This window comes from Passer domesticus, chromosome 4 (genome assembly GCF_036417665.1).
Source record: "Passer domesticus isolate bPasDom1 chromosome 4, bPasDom1.hap1, whole genome shotgun sequence".
Classification (NCBI taxonomy): domain Eukaryota; kingdom Metazoa; phylum Chordata; class Aves; order Passeriformes; family Passeridae; genus Passer; species Passer domesticus.
The window spans coordinates 38,217,567-38,244,381 of record NC_087477.1 but is presented as its reverse complement, the minus strand read 5'-3'; the positions used below and the strand labels follow the sequence as shown (position 1 = coordinate 38,244,381).

At 39.5% G+C, this 26,815-nt stretch overlaps 1 protein-coding gene across 1 annotated transcript in view; it reads right to left on the bottom strand.

Moving 5' to 3' along the window:
- Positions 1 to 6,554: 6,554 nt before the first annotated feature.
- EGF (epidermal growth factor) overlaps positions 6,555 to 26,815 on the bottom strand; it is a 55,527-nt gene continuing 35,266 nt past the window's right edge. The window contains exons 16-25 of the mRNA XM_064417209.1: positions 26,488 to 26,637; positions 25,894 to 26,037; positions 25,140 to 25,256; positions 24,001 to 24,126; positions 21,736 to 21,855; positions 19,411 to 19,561; positions 16,723 to 16,890; positions 13,730 to 13,832; positions 10,709 to 10,811; positions 6,555 to 9,280 (exon numbers count right to left, since the gene is read on the bottom strand). Coding sequence (XP_064273279.1) covers positions 9,057 to 9,280; positions 10,709 to 10,811; positions 13,730 to 13,832; positions 16,723 to 16,890; positions 19,411 to 19,561; positions 21,736 to 21,855; positions 24,001 to 24,126; positions 25,140 to 25,256; positions 25,894 to 26,037; positions 26,488 to 26,637 — 1,406 coding nt within the window. The 3' untranslated portion in view covers positions 6,555 to 9,056. The remainder of the gene's footprint in view (positions 9,281 to 10,708; positions 10,812 to 13,729; positions 13,833 to 16,722; positions 16,891 to 19,410; positions 19,562 to 21,735; positions 21,856 to 24,000; positions 24,127 to 25,139; positions 25,257 to 25,893; positions 26,038 to 26,487; positions 26,638 to 26,815) is intronic.

Here is a 26,815-nt window from a genome sequence, read left to right as displayed (position 1 = left end):
GTACTCACCCATAAAACTCTATGTTATAACAGTATTGAGCATCTGGTTTGAATCAGAAGTCAGGAAATTCACTGTTCTAGCTGGAACTCCATCCTTTCTTAAACTCGTTGTGTTTAACTTCTGCAATTCAGATGTGAACAGGTTCTTTAAAATTCTCACTGCCACTACTGAAAGATAAGCACAACAGGCATAATGGTTTGGAATTAAATTACATTATCAGGGACATTTCTGTTTTCTGGATCTTTCTGATGGAGCAGCTTGAACAGTGCTAGTAAAGCAGAGCAAAAAGACCACACAGAACATCATTGCCAGTAGTCTACAAAATGTGTTAAAGTTGTGAAGCAGGCACATTTGAAGTCAACTTTCAAATCTAAACTCTATCTGAAAATGGTTTATTACTTTTAAAGATTCTGCTTAAATTAATTTAATGCTTCCTTTCTCTGAAATCTCATTAGGAAGTTTGCCAATAAAATACAATCAGAATTGAGAACCAAAATAATATTTTTTAATGCAAATCTATTCTAAATCATTTTGTGCATGAGTGAATCAAAAATCCATAGATGGAAATAAAACAAATTAGTCCAATGTCCATAAACTAAATGGTGGAATAATGTTGGACAAAGAGTTTTGACTGCACAATTTAATAATTTTCAATTGATCAGCTTTTCTAGTGAATAAATGAATTTTCATTTACGGGGTTTTTGTAAGTGTTCTGCAATATATCTGGTATTCTGTCATTCATTTCAGTCCTTGTTCTTGAGGTTTTCTCTTCTTCTACAGCCATGTCATGCTGTCAGTTACAAGTTTGATTAAAAATTGGGCCCCAAAGCCCTTCCCAAGAAAATAAATGGAGCATCTAAGTATAGTTGAACCTTCAAAGGTTCCTTTCAGCTGTGATGCTACACATTCACATAACTCTTCTCTGAAGCTTAGCCAAACTCTTGTGATCTGCAAAGTTCTGCGAGAAAAAACTTTTCAGAAAAGCCTGAAGGGGCCAAAAAAACCCCTGCAAAAACCCCCTGAACATCTCAGATGCCGCAGGACTGGAGCTGTGATTGGAAATCTTGCAGAAAATTAACCACTCTCTCAATTTTTTTTGATTATAGATATTTATCAGGAGGGTGATGCTACCTCAAGCTCACTATCACTTCTCAATCCAGCAGCCAAGAAGGCAAATTGTACACTCACAAATACATTTATTTCTTAGAGTTTTAAAGAAATATGTATCATACTGCTCAGAGCACCGGTAGTTGGATTTCACTTTCATCTAACATCTGAAACACTGAAGAAATTCACTGCTGTGCCCCTTTCACCTGCTAGGACAGAAAATATTAAGTTACACATTTCAACTAACTCACAGTGTGGTGATGTAAAGATAGACACACTAACATACAGAAGAGCCTCGAAACATTAGAAATGGTAGACTATTAGATTACCATAAACTACTAGAAATGGTAGTTTCACAAACGGAGAGAACAGGAGAGACCTGTAAAGAAGAGCTTACATTAATTTATGTCACATGAGATATGATCTCAGTTTGCCTCTGGAAAGGCTGTTCTGATTAACCACTACTGTTTCTTTGAGAGCATTTACAGAATAAAAAACCCTCCTATTTAATTTTTATGATGAGGAGATTCAAAACCTGCCAGCCATTGTCATTTGTTTCCAGTCCTTGTGAACATTTGTTTGGCTTTTATGTTTTTGAAATAGCAGACTGTGGACTCCTATTATCTTTGCACAGCATTCAGGATAAATACAAATACTTAATGGTGCACCAAATATGACCCTTTGATTTTGCATGGGAAGCAGAGGAATACTACCCCAGTTACTAAGCCATCCAAATGTAAGGCTGAATGACCTGTAAGAGAACAATAGGTGGTGAAAAAAAAGTAACAAAAACCAAACCAGAAGAAAAAATACACATTAAACTGGAAAAAGGTGAAGTGTGAAATCTATCCCTTTTCTATAAACACATGTGGAAAGAATAACATCTAGCCTTTTTTATTCTTGGCTTCCCCCCACCACCTCCTTTACATTCCAAGAGAAGATCTGCCAACTTTTGGCCATATCCGTTTCTGTGTTGTTGTTTGCCAGTATTAGTGCACTCCAGCACACATTCCTTCCTAAGACTTCAAACACGAGCCATTTGTTAGGTCCAACTGTTTGAAGGACCCAGCTGCCCTTCCCTCCTCTGCTTGGAGCTAGCTGGGTTGTTCCCAGGCATGCACATCCCCCCGAGGCTGGCACGCCTGGGTCTGGCTGGGACCTCGACTGAAAGGGCTCCTGGGCCAGACTCCAGAGTGTGTGCCCTGTGTCACTGGAGACCTTGCACCAATACACCCAAATGCTCCTAATGCTCCCTCTGTCCCAAAGGACACACTGAGGCAAACATACCTGTGCTCTGCTTGTTGAGAGGTTTCCAGGACTTCTGTTCCATAAAGCATTTTGAAAATTTTAGATCTGGATCTGCTTAGCATTACATATACAAACAGAGGGTGAATTCACCTCTGCACTACAGTTTAGTACAGTATTAAGATTTGAGTTGGACTCTAAGGCTCTAAACAAAGGGCTGAGTTTTTACCAAGAGAGATTAATTAACATAATTAAAAAAAAATTGAGTAGGTTAGGGTTTACAGTACTCTCTCTTTGCACATAATAATGTGAGAGGGGGGTAAGATTCAAATCTCAAATGTGACAACACAACATTGCCAAAGCTGCATCCACTTCAAACAGGTTTTAGTCTGTCCCTGGAGAAGAAAGAAATATAAATCTCAACCAGCTTGATTCTAAGCACAGTGATTTGAATGTTAGATTTATTTATAAGTGTAGCCCTTGTGCTGGAATTTCTTTCAAAGACTAAAAAAACTGCCAACTATCATAGCAAGAGCTATTACAATACAGGCAACAATTCTTGTGTCCTGCTTTCTCTCCCTCCCACCTTTATTTCTTCTAGTGGAGAGGAAGCTTGCAAGGATCTGCTGAGTTGTTTGCCCGATGTCATCCCTCGAGCAGAGGAGCGAGGAACAGAACCAAGAGCTCCTGAGTGCTCACAACCACTCTCTAAGGCAGCAGTATCCTCAGCCACACAGGCCTGGATTTGCATTTTGAGGGAACATTATACGGGGTGCAGAAGAAGAGTAGTGAACCACTGGCTGGATGAAGACTTTAGGTTTGGGTTATTTTTACATTCAGCCACAAGGCAAGATCCAGATCCAGCTGCCTCAGCATTTGGTAGTGTTCAGCTCTGGGGTCAAGGTTGCCTCTCTGTTATGAAAGGGGGCTCAGAGTGTGTTTTGATGTACTTCCTACAATTCATACAGATTATTAGGTATGAGAAAAGAGAAAAGAACTACTATGATTACAACATATAACAAGCAGTAGGGGGTGTTTTGTTTTATATCTCTGTCTGCTGAAGGTGGTGTTTAGCACATTTCTGTGTTTAGGCCAACAAAACTCTCTTAGAGGTAAAATCCCATTTTATAGTGATTACAGACATTGACAACCCCCCCAAAAAATGGACAGTTAATACTATGTTTAGGCTCTCATTTAAGAGATTTTGCAGAGAAGAGTGTTACTTAAACCTAACTGCTGTTGACCATTGAAGAAATGAGGAAAGATACTATAATCTTATGCAATCCCAGTTTTGGTCTGTTCCCTTGACCTGGATTAACCTTCTTCCTTTTATCTGTATTTTAATTCCAAACACCTCACTTAAATGCAACTGTATCCAGGTCTCAGCTAAAAGCTTTAATGAGCAACACTAAGGTCAGCGGAAATGTTTGAACTTTATTATTATTTCATACAAATGCTGTAGGGATCCCTGAATCTCCCACACTTATTTTGCTCTCCAGTGAGATGTTCAGCATCTGGCTGTATTAGTTTATTGATTTTTTTTTTAAATGGTTGTCTTTCAAGAGCCATTTAAAATGCATGTTTCTTCTTCTTAACATACTTGCAGACACACACACTGAACAAAGGCTGCATGGAACTGGGTCCAACTTTCTTTCGTAAAGAAGAAGTAAGCAGCGAAATGGTCTTTATAATCTTAGTGTAAATATTTCTATTTCTTTCTTTAGTGAAGAAATTATACATTTATACATAGCACACTTCCACTACTTTTACTACATTATGGTTAACTGCTGTTAATAGACTCGTGAAATATCAACTGTGCATTCTTTCAATTTATTACATCACAATCAAATGTATTATTTTGTGAAATCAATATTAACAACAATCATGTCCATTTAAGTGTGCACACTGTTTTGCAGACTGAATGTAGCACATAAAACTTGTTGTCTTTAATCAATAGAGATCCCAGAGCAGCTAATTGTTCTATGAATTATTAAGGATTCTTTTCATTTGCTGCATCCTACTAATATCAAGGGAACTTATTACTGGACCAAGACTCCAGCTGTTCTGTTTCTAGTATCTGCTCACATAAAAGTGAGTAATTCCCTTGCATGGTGTCTTTTGACTTTCTTTTATAACCAATCCAAATTGGTTTGGATAAAGACCACATGGGTGAAGTCAATATTGCAACATGGATTGAAAACTGGCTGTCAGACAGGTCCCAAAACCCACAGTGAGCTGGTAGGGACAGATTAGGGGTAACAAGGACAAGACTGTCTGTGACCTGAAGCTCCACCAATGTATGTGGCATAAAACTGGGTACTTGGAAAGGTAACACTGTCATGCAGCAGTGAGTGCGAGCAAAAACAGTTCTGGGACTCTCAGATGTTCTTAAAATTTCTCTTGGAGATAATGTCCCAAATTCTTACCTGGAAAACAGACAGCTGCCAGACTACAGGGTCTTGATCTATGAAGTCTAGATATTCCTTTTAGGCTTTGGGCTAGCTTCAGCTTGCACCTAAAAGAATTGAAGAGCCACAACCATCCTCTCCAAAGAGAAAGTGGGCAAGGAGAAGATATTTTTGTTGTAACACCTACAAGTGTTAACCTGGGGGAGGAAGAGGTGACAGTGGCCACAGACCCACTATAAAAGGACTTCTGCATCTTTATACATGATTACTGCAGCAGTTGCCTCAAAAATCAAGTTCCAAAGTCTTGGAGTTGCAGGATATTAAGGCTCCCTAGGTCTGGTTAGAAGGGACTAAGGCTTTCCACGGGTCTGAACCTAGTCCACCTAGGTACTGAGGACTGTCTGAATGTTAATCCCATGATGAATGGTCTTCACAAAGTTAGCTGGTTCTGGTCCACATCAAAACTGGCATTAAACAGCAGTCTCAATAAAAGATCAGAGAAACATAAGCCAAATTAGGCTATCATCCTTGTAGATTGTGTTTGGGGTGCATTCCTGGGCTCTGGGGGAGGCTTCTAATGCCACTAACTTTTTTCCTTTTCACATGCACAGAGATAAAGATGGCCAGTTATCAGAGAGTGAAGCAATAACACCAAGTGTGTCCTGAAGACTAATGGAGCTCTGTAGGCATCACCCTGAAGTAACATGAGATAAAATTACTCTCAATGTGACAAAAACACTATATGTATTCAGAAGGCATAGGCTTCCCCTAATTAATCCAATTCTGAACAGCTTTCCACTTTTTTTATATAATTTCTTTGGGGGGGGTGGGGAAGGATGGAGGGCAGGGGAAGGTTTTAATTCTGGAACAGATCAGCAAGATGAAAAATTCTTGCCTGAACCGATAAACCTCCTCAAAGCTGCAAGGGACCTAAAAAGGGATGTAAAAGTAAACATGTCATGCAGTTCTATGACTAGGACACATTGCATCCCCTGTGTCACTTATGAATGAGCATGAATCATTCCTCACTTGCTGACAATGAAAATACAGCTTTGGAGGATTGAAATGTTAATTTCTATAAGGCCAAGATTTACTGAACTAAACAGAGTCATTTTGCACTTTAAAATGGCCTATGGTTTTCTCACTTTGGACTTGTCAATCTTTTCACCCAATGTGTTTCTAAATTCCTCTTTTACAGCTTAATGTAACACAGGATAATTTTATTTTAAAAAGTCAGACTACACCAGTAGGATTTAAGATCAATACTAAGTTTGTTACATACACAGAAAGTCTAATAATTTTTTAAGGGTTTTCAATGAAGAAAGTTTAGCTAAAAAACTGAGCAACATCCAGGATTCAACTATTTAATTCAACTGACCTGCTTGTAAAGCATGAATAGAACATCTTGGCAACCAATTTGAAAATGTATTCTGAAGCCATGGATGATATTTCCAGATGAATAAGTAGCAGCATTCCTAAGAGTCATTTAGATGTGAACAAAAAGGATTATATGGATTTTGCTGGTTTATGGGAAGATATAAATAAAATACAAATGAAAACTTACCATATTCAAGGTGGGAGCAAGGTGTGAGCTGCAGCAGATAATCCTCATTAGTACAGATTCTCTTGGTGGAGAACAAGAAACCCATGATACCTGCATGTGCTGCACCAACACGTTATAGACTGTGGCTGTATGAAACCAGTAGAGCCTTCAGCTTACCTGACAGGAGTCAACTGAAACCAGAATTGTGCACTCTCATCTCTTAAAACAAGAGAGACACCAGGGATTTTTGTCTGGTATTTTAAAAATTTTATTTTATAAATCAATAACTTTATAAACATACAAATAAACCAAATATATTATATTTGTATTGAAATATCATTTCAAGTTTTTACACTAAAGATTATTTTGAGTTTAGAGCTGAGTTTAGGAAACATTTAAAACTCCAAACACTCTAATTACAAAAACGTATCAGCTTGGTTTCCCTATCTTATTCTGTAAAGAATACTATAGAATTTAAAGTTAGATCCTTGGAAGGAAAGCAAAGTAAACAAAAAAAAAAAAACCCCAGGATAGAATAGCAAACTGATTTTTAAGGAGTCTGAAACATCTTTATTCAGGCAAGATTCAAAGTTACAGATCTTTATTTCTTTTGGTTGGGGAAGCTTCCAATGAAATGTTGACTGTCATTCAACACAACACTTGCATTTTAAGCACAAAAACATACTTCACCAGAGAAACTCAAAGTGCAGGGATCAAAGTCTTTTTGCTGGGAATCTCTCATGGGAACAAAATGGTTTTTTGAACTGGGGCCTTTAGACCTGGACTCTCTTCATGTTAAAATAGAGAAGATCAGTAGCTGAAAGACCAGGGAATCCAAACTAGATGCTTTGAACAATGTTAGTGAAATTAAACAATACCAAACTTAAAATCAAATCTATCAAATCCTAATGATTCAACACCGTTGTTGCCTGCTTCTGAGCACAGTTTAGTTTGCCAACACCTCTCAACCATTTCTCTTTCTGTGGAAGTACCCTTGTTACCATTCACACAAGAGAATGGGTCTTCACCGCTGGTAGTTCCAACTCAGCTTTGAAATGAGTATTTTACAAGTTTGTTCTGAATCCAGAATTGCTGTGGTTAGCAAACAGCCTCAACAATTCAAATTTACTTTAGAAGTTAAATAAGTGATGACCCTCTACAAAATCAGGACTCAGTGTCATTACTGTTTCAACAACGTAAAACAAAACTGACTTCACAAAGTTACTCCAGTGTGTAACTAGTTTGGATAAGAGGTAAGAGCCTTTCATTGCTCTTTCCCTTATTGGCCTACAGAACTGGTTAAAAAAAAATAAATTACAACATTCCATACCTTTCTGGCAGGATTCAAAAGGAATCCAGAAAAGCAGAATAGTAAACACAGAAATTAGTAATAGTTTCCACTATCCTCCATCTTATGAATTACAGGGAACATTAGTGGTGGGCACCGTAGCAGAGTTTAAAGGTTACAACAGCAGGCTTCAAAAACAGAGGACTGAGAGCTCCCCCACAAATAGTAAAATCATTATTAGTAATTCAGCTGATGTTCAGGTATCTTCAAAACATTCTGAAAACAGCCTTAGGAAGTCAAGACAAGTTGGTGAAAATCACTTGATGTCACAGAATGTTCTGAGTTCGAAGGGACCCACAAGGATCATCAAGTCCAACTGAAGTGAATAGCCCATAGAGAGTGAACCCACAACCTTGGTGTTACCAGGCTCTCACCTGCTGACCTCAGCTCTGCATACGACAGAGCTTTACAAGAGAGTAGATAACCTGATAGTGTTAGAAATCCAGTTACCAGAAAAAATGGTTCCGTTTTTCAGTTGTTCCCTCAGATTCAACAGGCAGTTGAGTGGAAGTCTGTCGAAACTGAGGTGGCTTTTTTGTGGTTTTGTTTCACTCCTCCTGTTCTTTTGGAACAGCAATTGGCTGGACTTCTGTCCTCACACTGAGTCCTAAATAATGGACCAGGTTTTGGTGCCAGGCACACCTCTGCAAGACAAGGACAGCTCCAGCATATGCCTCTCTGCAGGGCTGAAGGCGGACACAAACCCACTTCCTCAGCCCAGAAATAATCCTGTTATGCTCTGAAGGACTAGTGTAGGCTGGGAAGAAATGGAGGAATCACCTTTCCCCTCAAATACTGCCCATGATTAATAGCATGTGCCTCCAGTACACAAAGCCTGAGAAATTAAAGATCCTATTTGGTGCTTGCTAGACACAAGAACATTTCAGGTGGAATCCAAGAAGTTGCACTGGTCTTTCAGCAGCACTGGGGAGAGGCATATAGTGCCCATAAAATCTTTTACTAGTAAGATCATTTTGAACTAATTTTTATGCATTATCCTCCATTCCTGTTTCTCTGCAGCTGTCCTTATGTTTCATTTCCTAGGCAGTTTCTAAACTCAGTGTGTGTAAAGATCACTACTTGCAACAAGGTCCCTTAGAAAATACTTATCACTGATAAATCACCCACTTGACTCTCTTCCTCCCAGTGACCTTTTAGCAGGCAGTTAATGAAGTTTGCAGCAGTGATACTTATAGAGTACTCATTGCCAACACGTTGCTCACAGTAATTCTTCCAAGCAGAGATGACAGGGAAGGAGTGGCCAGGACTTCTCTGTTTTGTTCTGAGTAATGGTGAGTTTTTTCTAAAGCAGATTTTAATGGAAAAAAATGAGTGTTGCTTCAGTGTTTGTGAGTTCACATCTTTTGCTGACTTCTTCCTTTTCCCATTCAAACACAGACTGCTTCTAGTCTGGCTGCATCAGCAAGCTGGCTGGGGCAAGATTGCAAGGCTCCCTTTCTGGCAGGGGATTGGGATGGATGCTCCAGGGAGCCTGGGGAGGGCCCTTCACTGCTGCCGTGGACTGGCATGATTTCTCACCAACAGGACCCTCTTTTCGGTGGCCTTGTTCTTTCTCCTCTTCTGCCAAAGTCTCTGCTGCTTTATCACATATTACAGGCTGTTCTTCCTCTGGAGAAAAGATATATGTGTTACTGAAAGACATGTGAAAAGATTCACAGCAGCTCAGCTGAAAGAAATGTAGTGACAGCTTTGAGAGAAGAAAGCTGCAAAATAATGCACAGAATCAGGTTGAATACCTGACAAAACAAGAAGAAAAACCAGGCAAAGTCAAGAACTTGCTTCAGATTTTAAGAAATTACTTGTCCTAGGCTAGATTCGTGGTTTCCTCTTTTAATACGTAACAGAGAAAGGCATGCCAAGACTACCTGCCTGGCAAGATTAAAGTCTCTGCTTCATAGTCAAAAGATCTTAGAATTATTCACTGGCATGGCATAAGAACTTCCTTTAACATGGTAAAAAACAATACCAGATTATTTACTGATCTTGTTGTCTAAGAGGGTGGAACCATTTCTGCTAAAATTTTTATGAAAAATCATACACCTGTCATGGGAAATTTTTGTTCCAATACCTGCATCTGATAAAGCTGTAAAAGAAAACAGAGTCTCTTAATGGGAAACATCAGTCTTTCTTTGCTGGACAGTAAGGTTCTACACATGTTCCCAATATTAGTGCATCCAAGTAAATGCGAGGCACATTTTCTACTGATTAATAAAGTGACTACTCAGTGTATGTCTAAGGATAGGACTGGCAATTTTGAAAATCTTGCAAGATGCTTGGATGCTTGTATCCTCAAACATTTGTATTTGCCTATTTCTAAGTGGCAGAGGCAAACTGGCTTCTTTAGTAGCTTCTGCAATTAGGAAGTATATGTGTTAAATAAAACAAATGTATCTGGGTATTAGTCTTTCTCCATCAGTTCTCACCATCTGAGCAATTAACAGATTGCCACCTAGAAGACAGTATTTCCTAAAATTCAGAGTGGTTCAGCTGGTAATTTGAGGGCCATGGAAGCCCATTCTATGCTTCTGTGCCACCTGCTGCCTTTGCACCAGTAATGGGAGGCACACCTCCTCCATTCATCTCATCTTTGTTTAAGCACCAAACACTCCCCAAGCAGTGAAACACCTTGTTTAACACAAAAAGCAGAGCTGCATTTACTGCCATAGACTTTTCACACCTTTCCGGGTACCCTGCCTGAAAGAATAAGGACTGTCAAACTGTTGATGTTCCATAGACATCCATTCCCCAACAGTATGATGAGCATAACTTCACCTGCAAAGCTCTGCAGGTCTATATTAATGCAAACATCCTATATTACTCTATCACAAGAATCCTCTGGCTTGTTCTGTGTGAAAGCACTGTTGTAGTGTAGTTTCTCATGATTAATCTGCAAAATATAAGACTGAATGGTCTCTTCACATCAATACAAATATGGGCTCTGCCAGAAATAAAATCTGGATTTCTCTGTCTCCTCCAGCAACCACTGCTTCTGCTGCAGGTGAGGAGAGATCTAATGAGGAAGGACATCCTACTCACCAGATTCTGAAGGACAGGCAGGATGACGATCTGCTGTCTCACACTCAATTAGATCAACTGCTTTAGTCTCCAGAGAACTGTTGCCCTCCTTAAAAACTGCAAACTGCAAATACATACAATATGCACAAAATTTGCAGAGCCCAAATTAATAAAAAACAAACTGGTTTTCTGAAACCCAAGAGGCAAACTAAAAGGGCCACATACACCAACCACAGAACAGGGAAAAAGGTCATCCTGGCTTCTGGGATGACCCCTTCCCCTGCAGGTAATTAAGCATTTGAGTTGATGACAGCCCCAGTCTTTCCTTGAAAAGCACACAGTCTCAGTCTAGCTAAGAACTACTCACTTGCTTTGCAAATCAACATTTCCAATGGCAAGGACAAAAGTTCATGAAAATCAACCATCTCCATAGTACTGAGGGCCATTTAAAAAATATTAAAGATATCTGCAGGAATCTAGACATCAGGAAACTCTGTCAAACACAGGGAAGGAAGCAAGCCTCCTTTCCTGGCTCTCAGCATCTCCTGCAGGATGCAGTTCCATCACGCCACAGTGACAGTGGAGGTCAGAAGATGAGACCCTCTGGGGTAACATGCTGAAAGGACCAGGGGGAAAACAGAAAAAAATGGGGTAGAAGAAAGCAATGTGAAGCACTATGATGAAATTGTTCAGAGGAAAAGATGAAAAACCAGTAAAGGGGGGAGGTTTAAAGAGACAGGGAAGAAAACATCTGTAAATAAGATGTTCCAAACAAAGCACTGACAGATTCAGAGGTCCAGGTGGATAACTGGTGGATTTATGTGGATAGAACACACATGTAGCAGGTGCACCTATTTAGGCATCAGTTCATTTATGTAAAATCTGTACTCTTACAGCTGCTAAACCATGTGTGACCAAACCCCGGCAGAGATTCAGCTACACACAGTTCTGCAAAATATATTTCACTGTGCAGAGCAAAACAGTCGGTGGATGAAAAGTCTCAGAATAGCATCAAAATCCAGGCACATGCAGAAGTTACCAAGGCTTACATATCAGTAGGACTAACCCAGCCTGGCTTATGGAACTCTAATATGAATGTAAAATAATATGCAGGCATATCCTCAGCTAATGTACCCTCAGCTAATTGCACTCTTGCCTGGCAGAAAAGATGTAAAGGGAAAAGTGAATGATGCTTGGTCAGTTGGTAGGTATAGTTTCAGTGTCATGATACCTAACTTTTGATGTGTGTGATAGCACAAAGTCTTGTTATCCTCTACATCAACCCAGAGAGGCAAGAACACGCAAGTCTTTGCACTCTCAGCAGCCTCACAAATGAGCAGTGGCAGTGAGGACCACCAAATGAGTGAAGTTCATGAGCTACTTAGTTACTGCATACGTAAGATACAGTCCCAATATGAAATCCTTTGTTAAGATCATTAATATCGTGTAGCTCAATAGTACCCAAAAATCTTAGAAGTTGAGCAGCTATAGTTTTCTGTCCCTGATGTAGTATAACTTTTTTCTTTTTTTTTTTTAACATAAAAAACCAATAACCTACTTGAAGTGAGTAGTACAAATGGACAACTTCCTGCAGCTTTTGGCAGCTCTAGATGTTCTAACCTGAGTGCATGCATGCATGAAGCCCTGGTGAGCCTAACAATCAATGGCTACATCAGCACAGAGAAAATCACATGCATGAAACCACAGCAATCGTTACTGAGTAAGCACTAGTAATTAGCAAAGGGTCAGTGATTTCCTCTTCCAGTGTGCAACAAGCCATTGCAATAAATTATTAATGTATTCAATGTCTCCTGGTGCATAGTGAAATGTAACACAAATGTATAATAGCTGTAAAAGCTTGATTTGTTTTTGTTGATTCAGTCCATTGCTTAGCTGTTTAGTTACCTTACATTCAAGCAAAACTGTCACTGGTGACCAGCATTAACTGCAGGGTCAGCAGAAAGTGGGCACAGAGCTGATGGGTTGCAGGCCTCACAGAGCACCACTCTCAGGCAGTGAACTGTCCCAACAAATGTTTCTGCTTTTCTCAACTTCAGCTATTTTACAAACTGTGGATTTTACTTCTGCTGTGAACAAATGATGGCATTGCCATATCTCAGCTCATATGCTGTGCAATACCTGAAGGAAAGGAGCTGATAATTAAATGTGCATAAGAAATGCATTTGACCAGCTAAGGAACAAAATGCCACAACCAGGGTCAAGTCAACTCAGTACTGCCAACATATGTTTGACAGTGTGCTCAGTGGCTACCCACTCACAGGTCCTGCCAGACACTCACTGAACCATTTGCAAGGCCATTCTAAGAGTCTCAGACTGAGCACAGAAGCAGCCACAGATGCCAATTATGTCACTTGACAACTTCAAGTTCCAACTGCTATCACCCAGCAGCGCAATGTTATTCTAATGCCAGTCAGAACCAGATCCTTAAACCGGATTTTATAGGGCTAAACACAGCTTTAAAAATGACAACAGCCACAGGCCTGTACAACCAGACCATGTTGGCATTCTTACCTACACCAGTGTAAAACTGGAACTTTATATACCCTACCAAGCTGCCTGATAAAATCCTGGTTGTTTTTCTTTACAAGGCAGCAGCTTCTAATACAAGACATTTAATTTCATCAAGCCTCAAAATAGAGTTCAACATCTCATGTAGCACACACAATACTTTGGCTTCCAAGAAGGCTTTTTTACAGAGGGCATACTTTCCTGTGAAAATAACTGTGTGATATGCCATGTCATCACATTGCCATTTCCTTAATTTAGAACACAGTTCCCCAACTGTTGTGTTCAAAGCTAACAATAACACTGGCTAATGGTTGCAATACATCCAGGCAGCTGTGAACTTTGAGGGATAACAATGAGGTAAGATGAACTAGGGTTCACAGCAAAGCACTTGATGACTCTAGCAGTTATTTAATGTATTTAAGATGTGAATTATTTGATGGATAATCTCAAGTGGATCCCTAACACTCTTTGATCCTTCCTGATTCCCTCTCCACTCCACATTAATATGGTTACCAGAGAGTTGTTGCCAGTAGGTGTTACGCTCTCGTTGTCAGCGCGGCTGCTGGCAGCTCTTATCGCCTCTGCACAGAGATTCTTCTTATACAAATTCTGACTTCTGCAACAGAACAAAAGCTGAAGCCAATTATTTTGCTTTGAGAGGAACAGATGCTTTTTTCACACATTATTCTATCAGTATTCACAGAAGTACATCTATTTTGTTTTCTCTCACTGGTTTGTGTATTGCTATCCATTACCACACAGTGATTAAAACAAATAGCTTGTCAGAAAAAGAAGTCAGTAAGAAGTGTACAAATGCTTGTTCCAATGTGCCATCTGCAAAGGGTCATTCATTGGAATGAACAATAGGCCTCATAATTTTAACTAGACCCTTCCATTTTCTCACATTATTCTATTTATAATACATTTATCTTACAAAGATTTGTTTCAGCCAATGCAATGAAGAGTATTTGTGGGTGAAGCTCAGAAATAAAAAGCTGACTGTATTTTTGTACAGTGTTGGTAGCTGCAATTATGAAAGTCACTTTTGTATTCATCTGTATCATTTATACAAAGCAACAGTTTCAGAAGTTACTATGAAATAAACAAACGGAAAGTCTCAAAAAGCTTTAATAAGCTCTTCCAGGAAAAATTCGTCATCCACAGAATTGGCTTTGGGGGAAAAAGCTATGGGTACAGTCTGGAGCCACAAAAGGTATGAATAATCAGCTCTAAGAGGCTAGTTCCATAAATTCAAAGACAGTTATTTTTGCAGTTAAACAGCAATCCCTTATAAGGCAGCATTAAAAGCCCATATAGGCCCAAAATAAAAAAAAAAAATTTACTTCTCTTGAGATCTAAATCAGTACATTTTTATTCACTTTACAAACACATTTTTGCCCTTCTAAGCATCAGCTGAAAAAATTCATGCTATAGTCTTCAAATTCTGGAAGTCTGAGTTTATATCATCCTTTTGCTTGATCTGTTTTAAATAAAATTCAGTAGATATTTACCAATTAAAATTGGAATTTTCCTTTTATTTAGGAACTTTCCTTTTATTTCTACATAGCTTTTATATACTAACTGAGAAAGGTCACATGGCATAATTACCATATATTGCTCCCTTCATGAAAATACAGTGTAAATAAATTTTGCTTTGTGTGGCCTTGACCAACTGAGGTGGAGAAATTGTTGGTGTTGAATCTATGTTTCAGGTTTGGCTTTATTTTTGTAGTAAAGAGTTGTTTCTTTTCTTTCCAAGAAAAATAAGAAGCTTGGCACATTCTACAGTCAGACTGCATAAACCATAGAATCACACAGTGCTCTTCAGCAGACAACAGTCATTGAACAAACCAACACAACACTGCAGCACGCTCGGCCTTCAGTTCCCACAATTTCAAATTGGCAGGTGTAGACCTCCAGCTTCATTTCCTTCAATTAAAAGGAGATTGGCATCTCCTTTTTTGCAGGGGAAGGAACAGGACTATCAAAGACTTAATCAGTACATTTTGAAATTCAGTAGATTATCTGAAAAAGTGGTATAGCAATTTCAACCCAAATACTGGTTTCCAGACCCCAGTTAAATAGGGATTTTAGATCAGCGGTTTAATTTTGATCTAGTTATGCTAGTAATTGCTGCAGTTCAAACTCAGTCAAGTGTGTAATTGAAAACCTGTTGTTGTGGTAAATAGTTATATTGATCAAAAGCATTTGGCAAGAAAGAAACATAAATCTGGGAGAAATTACAAAAGAGAGAGGAAGGGAAGAAATTTAATACTTTCATACCTTTAGACAAATAATATTCTGTCTTTTTTTCATATGATAACATATGAAATATATGAGAAATATAAGAATCTCACAATTTTTCTGTTCTTTATATATCCACTGATCAAAATCTGAACCCCAGGTTATGAGAAAAATCCAGGCTGCCCTTAGCTTTAATTCTGGACCCCTATAACTAATTAATAGAAAAACAGAAATTTTGCTGTTCCCTACTCTTGTGGACTAAATATGCCAAGAACAATTAAATAAGAATGAAAAATACTAGCATATTTAACTTTCTTTCATAACTTAACTTTCTATGTCTAGGAGAATCTAATTTTAAAATTGACCTAAACCACAAACAAAAATCTGGCATTTAAATCAGCCTCTGAGAACAGCTGTCTGCCAAGGTCATGGCCAAAAGACTCTAGCTTAAATGCTTAATACTTTCCAGTCTAAGGGACACCGATGACATTTAATTTCACATCAGACTGGGTTCTTAAATAGTGGCTGTTGGAATTCTTTTTGCCACAGGAAGAATCCCAAATCTGCGCAATTCATTTCAGCCATGGAAAATGCCAGGGAGTACTTTTACAGCAGATGTGCTTAGACTCACTCCCCTGATTTTACTCTCTCTACTGCCAGGAAAACTGTTTCCATGTCCACTGCTAGAAGCATCACTCTGTAACTTTGCCTTGGGAAAGTTAGTAGGCAATGCAAGATTTTCAGGTGGAATTCTACACTCAATGGGAAACAAAAGCCAACTCATTGAGTAGCTGGCGGAGAAGAGCCAACCCCTACCATGAGAGTTTCAGACATCTAGAGCTGCGAAGGGAAAGGCGGGGAAGAAGTAAATGACATGTTCCTGAGCTCTAATAAAGTCTATTCATGAAACCATGAGAGCTTCAAACTTTTAGAGCTGTGAAGGGAAATGCAGAAAGAAATACATTACATGTTCCTGAGCTCTAATAAGGCCTGTTCTCTTCATGAAACCATGAGAGATTCGGACATCTAGAGCTGTGAAGGGAAAGGCAGGAAAGAAGTAAAATGCATGCTCCTGAGCTCTAATAAGGTCTATTATTCTTTCCAGACATGTTTGCTCACTAACATCAGTGTGAGTTCCGGGACATGGCAGAACTTTCTGTATTATTCACAGAGCCAGTTACCGAAAAGGAGCTGCCATCAGCTGGGCTCACGTTCTCGGCCCCGAGCCCAGGGTGAAAGCAGCAGCCCAGCAGCAGCCGTACCTGCGGCAGTAGGCGGCCAGCCCGGCCAGCAGCAGCAGCAGCAGGGCCAGCCCGGCGGCGCCCGCGGTGATGGCGATGCTCCGCACCTTCGCCCGCCCGGCGCGCTGCTGCTCCCACCACTCCAGGTCGCTGAACTGGCAGCGCTCGCCCACGTAGCCCGTCACACAGCTGCCGGGAAAGAGGGCACACGCTGCAGGGTGGCGGGGCACGGGCACACGCCGCCACCTCCGTCACCTCGCATCCATTCCCCACCGAGCACCGCTACAGAAACATCTGGCTCGCTTTAGCACGGGGGAGACAAAATCATTTTAAAGGTATGCGGTTGAAACCTGGAGAATCCAGTATTAAAAGTCTCTTTATTTTTCTTTTCTCTCTCTCTTTTTTTTTCTTCGTTTTTTTTTTTCCTGTACCGTTATTAGGTATTGAATCGCCTATAGAATTGTACAGAGAGGTTGTCGTTACCAGATTCCTGTGGGTTAAAAAGTAGGGAAATAAGTTTCTCAAATCCTGTAAATCCTGCTGTGTGATGAGTGTTTCCCTAGGATTTTCCATTAAACTTCTTTCAGCAGCAAGCTTCCCTTTCTTTAAAGTAGGCAGGGCAGACTGACTCATATTTTTAGAGTGAGTTGATTAAGAGAATAACATTTTTATCTGAATCTTTACTCTAAAATTCAAGATGAATGAAAGTGTTTAAAAAACCCATGCATAAGAAATATCTTCAAAATTTACTTTTAATATAAGCTTCTTCTAGCCAGTTTTTTTTTATTTGATTGGTTTTACCACTGTAAAACCCAGCACGGAAATAGCCTATCAATGCATGAAACCCTCAAATCAAAATTACTAGAACATGAGAAATACATAAAAAAATAATCTCAGCCTAGTTTCGCTACACAAGGCAAGACATAAATTATAAATGGAAAAAATGAAAAGTCTATTCAGTTCCTAACAATCCCTCAGCAATGTAGGCTCAACTCATCACAATTCTAATTGGTCTAATTTTATTCAAGTCCAAGATCTAGTCAGATGAGAAAAAGAAGCAGGATTTGACCTGCAGCAGCTTTTACCTATTGTCATGAAAACGTTATATCAGCATTCATTATTAAGTCAGACACAAGCACTCTCATTCTGTTAAAATTTAGAATGCGTGTGCACTGAAAGGCAGAAAAAATGCTAATTTTTTAATGGTAAATTACAATGAATTTCAAACATGCTGGCAGATCTACTTTCTAGTGTATGATCTTTTATTAATTAAAATACAAATGTGATTTTTGCTGCATAACATTTTTCCATTCCTTCCCTTCTGTAGTTAATAAATCAGAGCCTACATGAATGAATGCTGCCATCTAGTGAGGATTCAGCGGGGACAGAATCCAGCAACACCCACACACAAATCCCAACGGCATGGCTAAGCATGGGTGCTCTTAAATTTTTTAACTTCTTCCACTTCCAAAATTGAAAAATACGTAGGTTTCAATTCTCATTATGCACTAACACCTAACAAATAAAACAAAAAAAAAATGTTATCCCATTTGAAAGTTCTGCAGATTCTTCAATTTTGAGAGAAGAAACTTCTGAAGTGAAAATAGATAGTTTACTATGTCTCTAAAAGTTACACTAAAAATCCAAAACCAGCACCAGAGATGACCATGAGTCTGTCTCCCATAATTTCTTTGCCCAAGGGCTTTGCTGAGCTCAAGAGATCCACAGCACAAAGCACTGACTTCATTCCCATATATGCTCATGAGACACACTCCTTTCATGTTCTTACAGGTACAGAGGGCTGTAGGGAGGGGAGACCACTCATATTTCAAAATAGGAAAGCCTGAGACACAGAGAGAGATTTCCCTACCCTGGAACAGCATCCACCCCCTGTACAGGTCCTCACTTACCACCTGTGACCCTGGGGGAGGAGGCAGGCATGGGATTTGTCCCATTGCAAAGATTTTATGCTTGATTTTGAAGAAAGATTCTGAGTATAGCTTCAAATATAATCAGGTTACACACTTAAATGCCAGCACTAAATGTTTTGAAGATATTATTATCCCATGGGACTAGGTTGTTACATTGACCAAGCCAAGGCTGACTTCTGGAGAGATGAGATTCTCCTTGCTTTTATCACTACCTGCATTTGGGGAACCCAGAATTAGGCTTCACAAAAATATTGACAGGGTCAAAAATACTGACAGGGAAGTAGGTGTCAGACCTCAGTATTTGAGGTCTCACAACTCTCCCTGTTTTTAAGAGGGAAATGATATCCTACTCATTTCTGCCTTTCTGTCATGGAAGATGCTGACACCAAAAGATTGCTAAGACAAGACAGAGGTGTCCTCTTCCATCCCACTGTATGCTATGTGAACAGCAAGGCCAGCAGGACATGTACAGGAGAGAGAGCAGGCACCTCTTTCAAGTCATTTAACAACTTACCTCCCATCTCCAAAGTAAAGAATCCAGTGCTTGGGGAACAAATCCAATCCTTGCAATATTAATTGCTATGGGTGTGAACAGAGTGGCCATGCACTGAAAATTACACGGATCATTTATAGGAAAGAGGAGATTTGAATACTAATGAGTGACATGAGGGATGAACAGATCATTCATGGACAAACTCTTCACTGCCTACAGCAAACTAAGGGTAGCATTCCAAGGGTGCCATTCTTTAGCAAAGAAAATACAAATTTCTGTACTTACTTGCAGGCATAGTCTTGTAGGTCAGAAACATAATTGCACACTCCACCATGGAGGCAGTATGACTCGTAGGAAGGAGGACACCCTACAACATCACCTTGCACAGCCTTTGTAGTGTACTCATTGCTGGCAGCAGCTGGGGGAACAGTAGATTCTGAAACAGAGGGTTTCCAAGGACATCTCAAACCTTTGGCCTCATTGGCAACATAATCTTATGAAAGAATTCCAGAACTTCAAGGTACTAAACTAGATAAAATTACCCAATTTCTATTCATTACTTGTTTTTACCTATTTTCTTATGCTGTTATCAAACTTAGGCAAGCAGAAATATAGATAAAATTACTAAATATTATATATTGAGGAATAAACATTATTTATAAATATACATTATATATTATTATTATATATAAATATTCTTCTCTTTGTATAATACATAATTTATTATTTATAAATACAGTTTATAAATATATATTAATATATCATGTTATTCGTATGATACAATAATATCTTAATATATTAATATAATATATAAATCTCTAAATATTTTAGATTTACAGTGAAAGACCTACAGTGATTGACTGAGTTCTGTGTGTTTAGATGTATGAGACCAGTCCTGAAGAAAAACTGCACCAACTGTCTAGGTACTTACTCTGAAATTATTTTTGCAACTCATGCAGCTTTGACATATGGTAAATCTCTACCATGCATAAATCACCAGGGTGAGAGACAGAGGTGAAGGGTGACTGTATTTCATACACTTGGATCTCACACTCAGAACTTTCACAAGAAACTTGTCATTCTTATGCAGATTGCTTCTACTCTGCTGCCATTCAGCTAATTGCACCTAGGTGTGATGGCAGATCACATTTTTTACTGTTTCAGGCCAGCTCAGGTACAGATAAGAGCATCACTGGGGGAGCAGGGAGCCCAGTGGTTCTACCAAAGCATTCTGCAGCCTGCTGTGAATCACACATGCGGCCACCTACACACCTATCCAAACTAGCTGGTTGTAAAGGTAGCACTAATGTCTCTGCACAGCATGACCACAGTGCAGACATGCCCTTACAGAAAAGGGCTGCTTTCATGCATACTTTGATGCTACAACAAATCTATTTGTTCTGTCAGAACAAAACAGGTACATGGCAAAGAATTTCTGGCAGTATGGATTGGCAGAAACACGCCTAATCATTCTCACACAGTTATGGGGTCAGTTCTATGACTCACACCAGTTTCATTGCAGCATGACCTTCAACGGCATTTGGGTTTTTAAATTTCATTTGCAGGAGAACTGCCATGGCAAAGAGCCTGAATGGAAAGGGATGAGTGATTGTAGTGAACCCCAGGTGTGCATGCATTCAGCAAGGAAAATTTCATCTTGCTAAAAGAGCTTATTAGGCAAAGAGCTAAAACAGTGTGCTAACATCTATAAAGACATGGGATCAGACTGACACATGAAGGGCCCAGGAAACATTACTTCCAAGTCATGCATCATTTAAAATCATCATTTCCTGAGTGACACCTGAAACTACTGAAAGATTAAGTGACTAAAATGGGAGTGGGAATCCTGATAGGTACTCTATTTAAGAAAGTCCTAATTTCCTTGTTTTTAAAGAAACAGCTCTGTGACAGTCACACAATGTTCCTCCATCATCAGAAAGTCACTCTGGAGTAAAATTCACTCTGACCAAGAGGGCTGACACAGAGTAAAAGAATGAGTCACTCTCATTTTTAAAGAATGATGGTACCTCATTGAGGCACTAAAATGAAGGTCAAATAGTCACTAGTGCTGAACTTTTAGCAGTTCCCTTCAGTAAATTGATAATCAGATTTTCTAAGGAGTTTCAGAGCCCTTTTGAACAATTAGTTGAACTGAAAGACAAGCTTATACTGAAGAATCAAATGGCACTTAAATCATGTGCATTTCCTCTGCTAGACTTCTGCAAAGTAACAGAAGGCACGGGGAGTTTGAAAAATGGCACAGACTGAAATTATCCTCAAAAAATGTTACTTCTAAGGAGCATTTACTTCTGCTGTAGATTGTAAATGACATTTGATAGATTTGTTGGTACATTTAGACAGCAAAAAATTTACATTGAAGTAGATTAATGTATATATTTCCTCAATGTAGATATTTCCTTACTAAACTTGGATCTGTTCTCAGTAGTTCACCACAAAACAGCCTCCTAAAGGCAATGCTAAATGGATCCACAATCTGGTCCAGATGTTACCATACAGGGATCTTTTAGTTTCCAGGTATAACAATTTATCCAAGGACACAGCTCTTAATTTAGGGCCACTTTGTTTTGTTTGCTCACTCCGTTTACTCACTGCAAGCGTCGCCAGTTCCAGAAGCATGATCAGCACACGAGCAAGTGAAGTTTCCTTCTGTATTTGTGCAGGTCATGTTCTCTCCACAGGTGTGGGACCCCGTCTTGCACTCATCAATATCTGTCACCCAAACAGTCTGCAGTTAGAAGAGTGAAATGCCTCAGAGCATCAGCTAAAAGGGCAGCAGTAGCAGTAGCAGTAGTAACTGTGCTCCCCAGGCAGTGGGGGAAAACACCACAGATCTGTCCCTCTGCAAATATGCCTTCATGGAAAGCCTAATAGAAAAGCAACCAGCATGCTTTGTATAGCAAGAGCATGCTGTGCTGATGCAGAAATTCTCCATGGGGAGAAGGAGGGAAAGGCTTCCCCATGAAATGTAACTAGTGCAGCAGAGTGGAAAAGGAGACTTATTTGTACCAGAGGTATTCTCCCAGCAGCCTGGATCCTTATATTGGCATTCCTGCAGTAACACAGCAGAAGGGTTGGCAGTGGGGAGCTGCCCACCCCTGTACCACCCACCTAGTGCAGCCTAACAAGAGTTGAGGCAGAAGAAAAGTGTCTAGAAATCTACAAGTTTATTCAGTTTGTGTAAACACCACAATGAGTGAGGTTTTGAGTGACTGTGAAGAGGCTCCCTGGCTGCAAGAGTTTCCAGGCTCAGAGACCATGTTAGGTTCGTACACATCTCTCACCCCCATTCTGCTGCCCACCCTCCTCCTGCCCCCACACCTTCTCTCCAAAGCCCATGGCAGCAGCTCCAGCAGGCTGGCCACCTGCACCTTGCTAAGTGCCAAAGCACCCCCCTCAAAGGTGAAACCTTTGGTTCGCACAGCAGAGTTTGGGAGCATCTCATTCATTTTATGGACCATCAGCAGAATACCTGTGCCGGGTCTACTTCAGGGAATCACAGGTCTGCCACCCCAGTTTTTGTGAAATGATTGCTTAAACTGCTTGGAATTTTTTTACAGTAAAATTAACACAATCTAGCTCAAAACAGTATAGAAAATTCAGAGCACTTAAATAAAAAAGGTGAGGGGAGGGGAACACAACTGCTGCAGCATATTTCAAGAAAGGTGATTTCACCAACACCACATTAACTCATTGTGTGATATCACTGAACATACCATCACATTCCTGGACACTGTGCATGCATGCAGGTGCTTACAACTGAAGCACAAAATCACTTACCTGTTTCTGGCTTTTATAGCACATTTGAAGTCATCAAACACAAAATTAGTCTCAGTTATGTTTACATCTTAGTAATACTACATCTTTTATCAGCTGAGAATCTATTTTCTGGGCTTAAAGGCTTCAGGAAGATAATAGACTGTTTTTCAATGACAGTGGAAGGTGCTACATCCTGGACAGTTATTCCACAGTATAGTGGTAAATAAGACAGTGAGAGCCCAGGGCTGCTTGAGGACTTGCCTTCTAGGTTGTGCTGGGTCAGCAAGAGGACCTTGTCACTTCTGTGTTCACCACCTGCACTTCCAAACACCCTCAAAGACATGAGCTCTAGCTCTGACCCCTGCAGGCAAAAGGCCTTCTTGATTCTTCTGCCTCAGATACTGTCCACACTCTAACCTTAATAATGGTACTGTTCTCAATTTCTCAGTCATCCTAATCAGTGTTGAAGAAGCAAGTCCAGTAAAGATTATGTATGAATTGGTTCAACCTTATTGGGCTTTGAATTAGGCTATAAAGGAAAAAAGTAAAAGAAAAGGACAAAAGAGAAGGCAAGACTCTCATAAAGCTCTGAACAAACTGTGTGCTAGTCAAATACTAGGGAGAAAAAGCTTCCTGTTCATATTTACCACTAAAATGGATTAAGAATTTAAGAGACGTAGGGAATGAACTAAAGACCTGGCATTAGAGCTGGATGGGAAAATCAGGGGTCTGATTATTAACAAGACTCTAAATGTACTCAAGTTGTCAGTGTTACACCTTGAACCTCATGCCTATTAAACAGACCTGGAATTATTTGATGAGTATTATGACACACTCAATACCTGCTTTCGTTTATATTCATGGCAACGATTTCCAATAAAGCTCTACTGCTTCACCTCCACTTCCCTCCTCCTCTCCCTCCTTCTATAGCCATTAAAAAGAGTGCAAACACCGAGAGGAGATATTCACTGACAACTACAAGCTTTGCATATTGATCAATTGCTGATGTTACCACACTTCAAACAGGGAGGAAAGGACCACAGAGGCAGAAATGCCTCAACCTTCCGGAGAGAGCAGAGCCCTCCCACATGCCCATACCATAGCAGTGGACTCCATCTCCAGTGTAGCCTTCCAGGCACTCACAGACGTAGCCCCCGTCCGTGTTGATGCAGTCGGACACGCTCCGGTTGCAGCGGTCCACGCGCGCAGCGCACTCGTCCACGTCTGCGGGACACAGCAAGGGACAGGACACTCGGGTCAGGCAACCAGCACATCCGTCAGTACACTGAGACATCTGCACCACGGATCTCCCTCAGTCTCTGCTGCCACTTGGCTTTGTGCGCGTAAAGCAAATGGGAAGAGAAGGACTTTGTGGTCTTTTTTGGTATGAAATTTGAAGGGGCTGTTCTAAAATCCAAGAGAGTAAACAAACTGATATCACAAATACCATTTTCTTAACAAAACCTGTTCTGAGGAAATGATCTGAGTCAAAAATAGCTTTACATTATAGAATCATAGAATCTATTAATTTGGAAAAGACCTCTAAGAGCATTTAGCAACTTGGTTTTATAAAGGAACATATAGGCTTAAAAAATAAAAAGTACTACAGTAGAAAAAATGTATGCCCATTTCAGCTTACAATTTTTTCCCTTTCCATAGTAACAGAGATTCTTCTGACTCTCTTCATGCTTAGCCACCAAATGGTATTTTTTTCCTAACATCTTCCTCTCTTGACCTTTGTGAGAGCAAAACAGTTATTCCATTTATGTTGCAAACAAGTCCAGAAACTTAAAGACCACCCTGAGCAATGTTTTGTATGGCTGTTAGAGTCTTTCTAGTGCTTGAAAGAAACTAGAGAAGCACTTTTATATAAATAAATCATCATGAATACTAATTTTGAAGAGATTCCTTATGTCTAAATTATACATTAACTATCATGTCTATGGACTGAGCTTTCATATTTAGTCAATTTTTATAAATAAATACATTATATTTCCATTATCTGTGTTATTTCTTGTTAATATTAATAGGATTAACACTCATGGCTCAAGGGATAAAAAAAGGCATGTGATGACTAGCCATTTCATCTCACATGTTTTCTGCTCATCATCCCTTTCATACTATTGACTTTTCTCTGATGCCTCACACAGCTGAGCTGCCAATGTGAAAGGAGATAGATTTTCTTCCTCCCTCCACAGTCTACAATTTTTCAAAAGTTATAATAATATTTTAATTACCATAGCATGATTTCCCCTTCCTGGTAAATCCTTTCAAACACTGGCACATAGCACCATCTTCCAGCAAAACACACTCTGCATTGACATAACATTCTAGTGCAGTGCAGTCATCTTCATCTATAGCATAAGCAAAACAAAACAAACAAAAAAACCCACTAGATGTATTTGGAAATATCAAAGGAGGTAGTGTGTATCTATGTTACAGAAAAACAAACTAAGGAAACCAGAACATACAGTCAAAGTTTGAAACTTAGCTCTCCAGGATTAATAATGACAAGCCAATACAATCACTGCAGCTGTTCTCTTTGTCTAGATGGTGTTGACATGTCACTTAGTAGGAGGATTTCTGAACATTTTATTCAAAACTTATTGCAAAAGTTAATGATCTAGTGTCATCAAAGATATGTAGAATCCAAAGGGCTTATTTTAACTTTTTTTAAAGGAATGCAATATACTTAAAAACCTAAGGGAGAGACTTTCTCAAGTGTTCCAAATCAGAAATGTTTGTTCTCTAGACCAGGATAATATCTTCAATTTTTGTTGATATAGCCAAGGAATAGAGACACAAACAAAAAATAAAGCAGTCCTACCTGGAATAATCGCACTGACCCAAGTTCTTGTTAGAAGCTTAAGAGCATGAATACCAGTCACAACAATTAACCTTTCTTTCTTTAAGGTCTATTACTTCTTTCTGCTCTATAAACCTGTTCAGAGCATCAGAGTAAGCATAAGGAAGATAACCATCAGACTATACCTGATACCATGATTTCAGCAGTAAAAAAAATTTTCTTCTTTTCCCCATTGTCTGCATCCTTAAAAATCCCAGTGCTCTGTGTGCTCTGGAGCACAGTCTCTGGTGGTGGCATTGGCATTACCTCCTTGTGCACAGAGACACTTCCTGAAAAAGACAAGAAAAAAAGTGACACGGACTATTTAAATCTACTGAAATAGCTATCTGATTTTCAAATACTTGTCTACTTTCCAATAATCACGGTGGTTTCCTTTTAAAATAAATATCAGTATCCTCCCAGACTAACCTGTTTCTGACACCAAATTATTCCTAAAAACACTCACTGGTGAGTTTTCTCAAATACAAAAGAGAAGAAATGTGACTTGATGCTCACAATAATTGTCAGCATTGCACACACTTTTTTCACTGCTAAAATGCCAAGGGAACAGTGGTCAGACAACATGTCTGTTGTCCCGTCCCAAGAACAATCCTCCAGCATTTTCATTCTTCACAGAAACCATAATTCCTTATGCTAGAGCAAGGTGAATTTTTCCAGTGCTATCTGTCATGATCCTCAAGGATTTGAGAGGAGGCTTTTTGGGAACTGGAGGACTGTACCTGCTGTTGAGTTGGAAGAATCCAGAGCATGACAGGATTTTCCACCTTGAGTTTTTACAAATCCTGGATGGCACTTGCAGTGGACAATTCCAAAACTGTTTTCACAGATCTGATCACAGCCTCCATTCTCATAAAGGCAAGGATTTGCCCCTAATGAAGAAAACCAGGAAAATTAACAAACTGCTTCTTCAGTAAACATGTCTGTTTAGACAGGCAGAGTTGGAGCATTTGGAAAATGAATAAGGACTGACAAAAACTAGGATTTAATTTTTTTTTTTTTAATATAACAACAAATGCATAGAGTTAAGCATAGATATTATCACCTAGC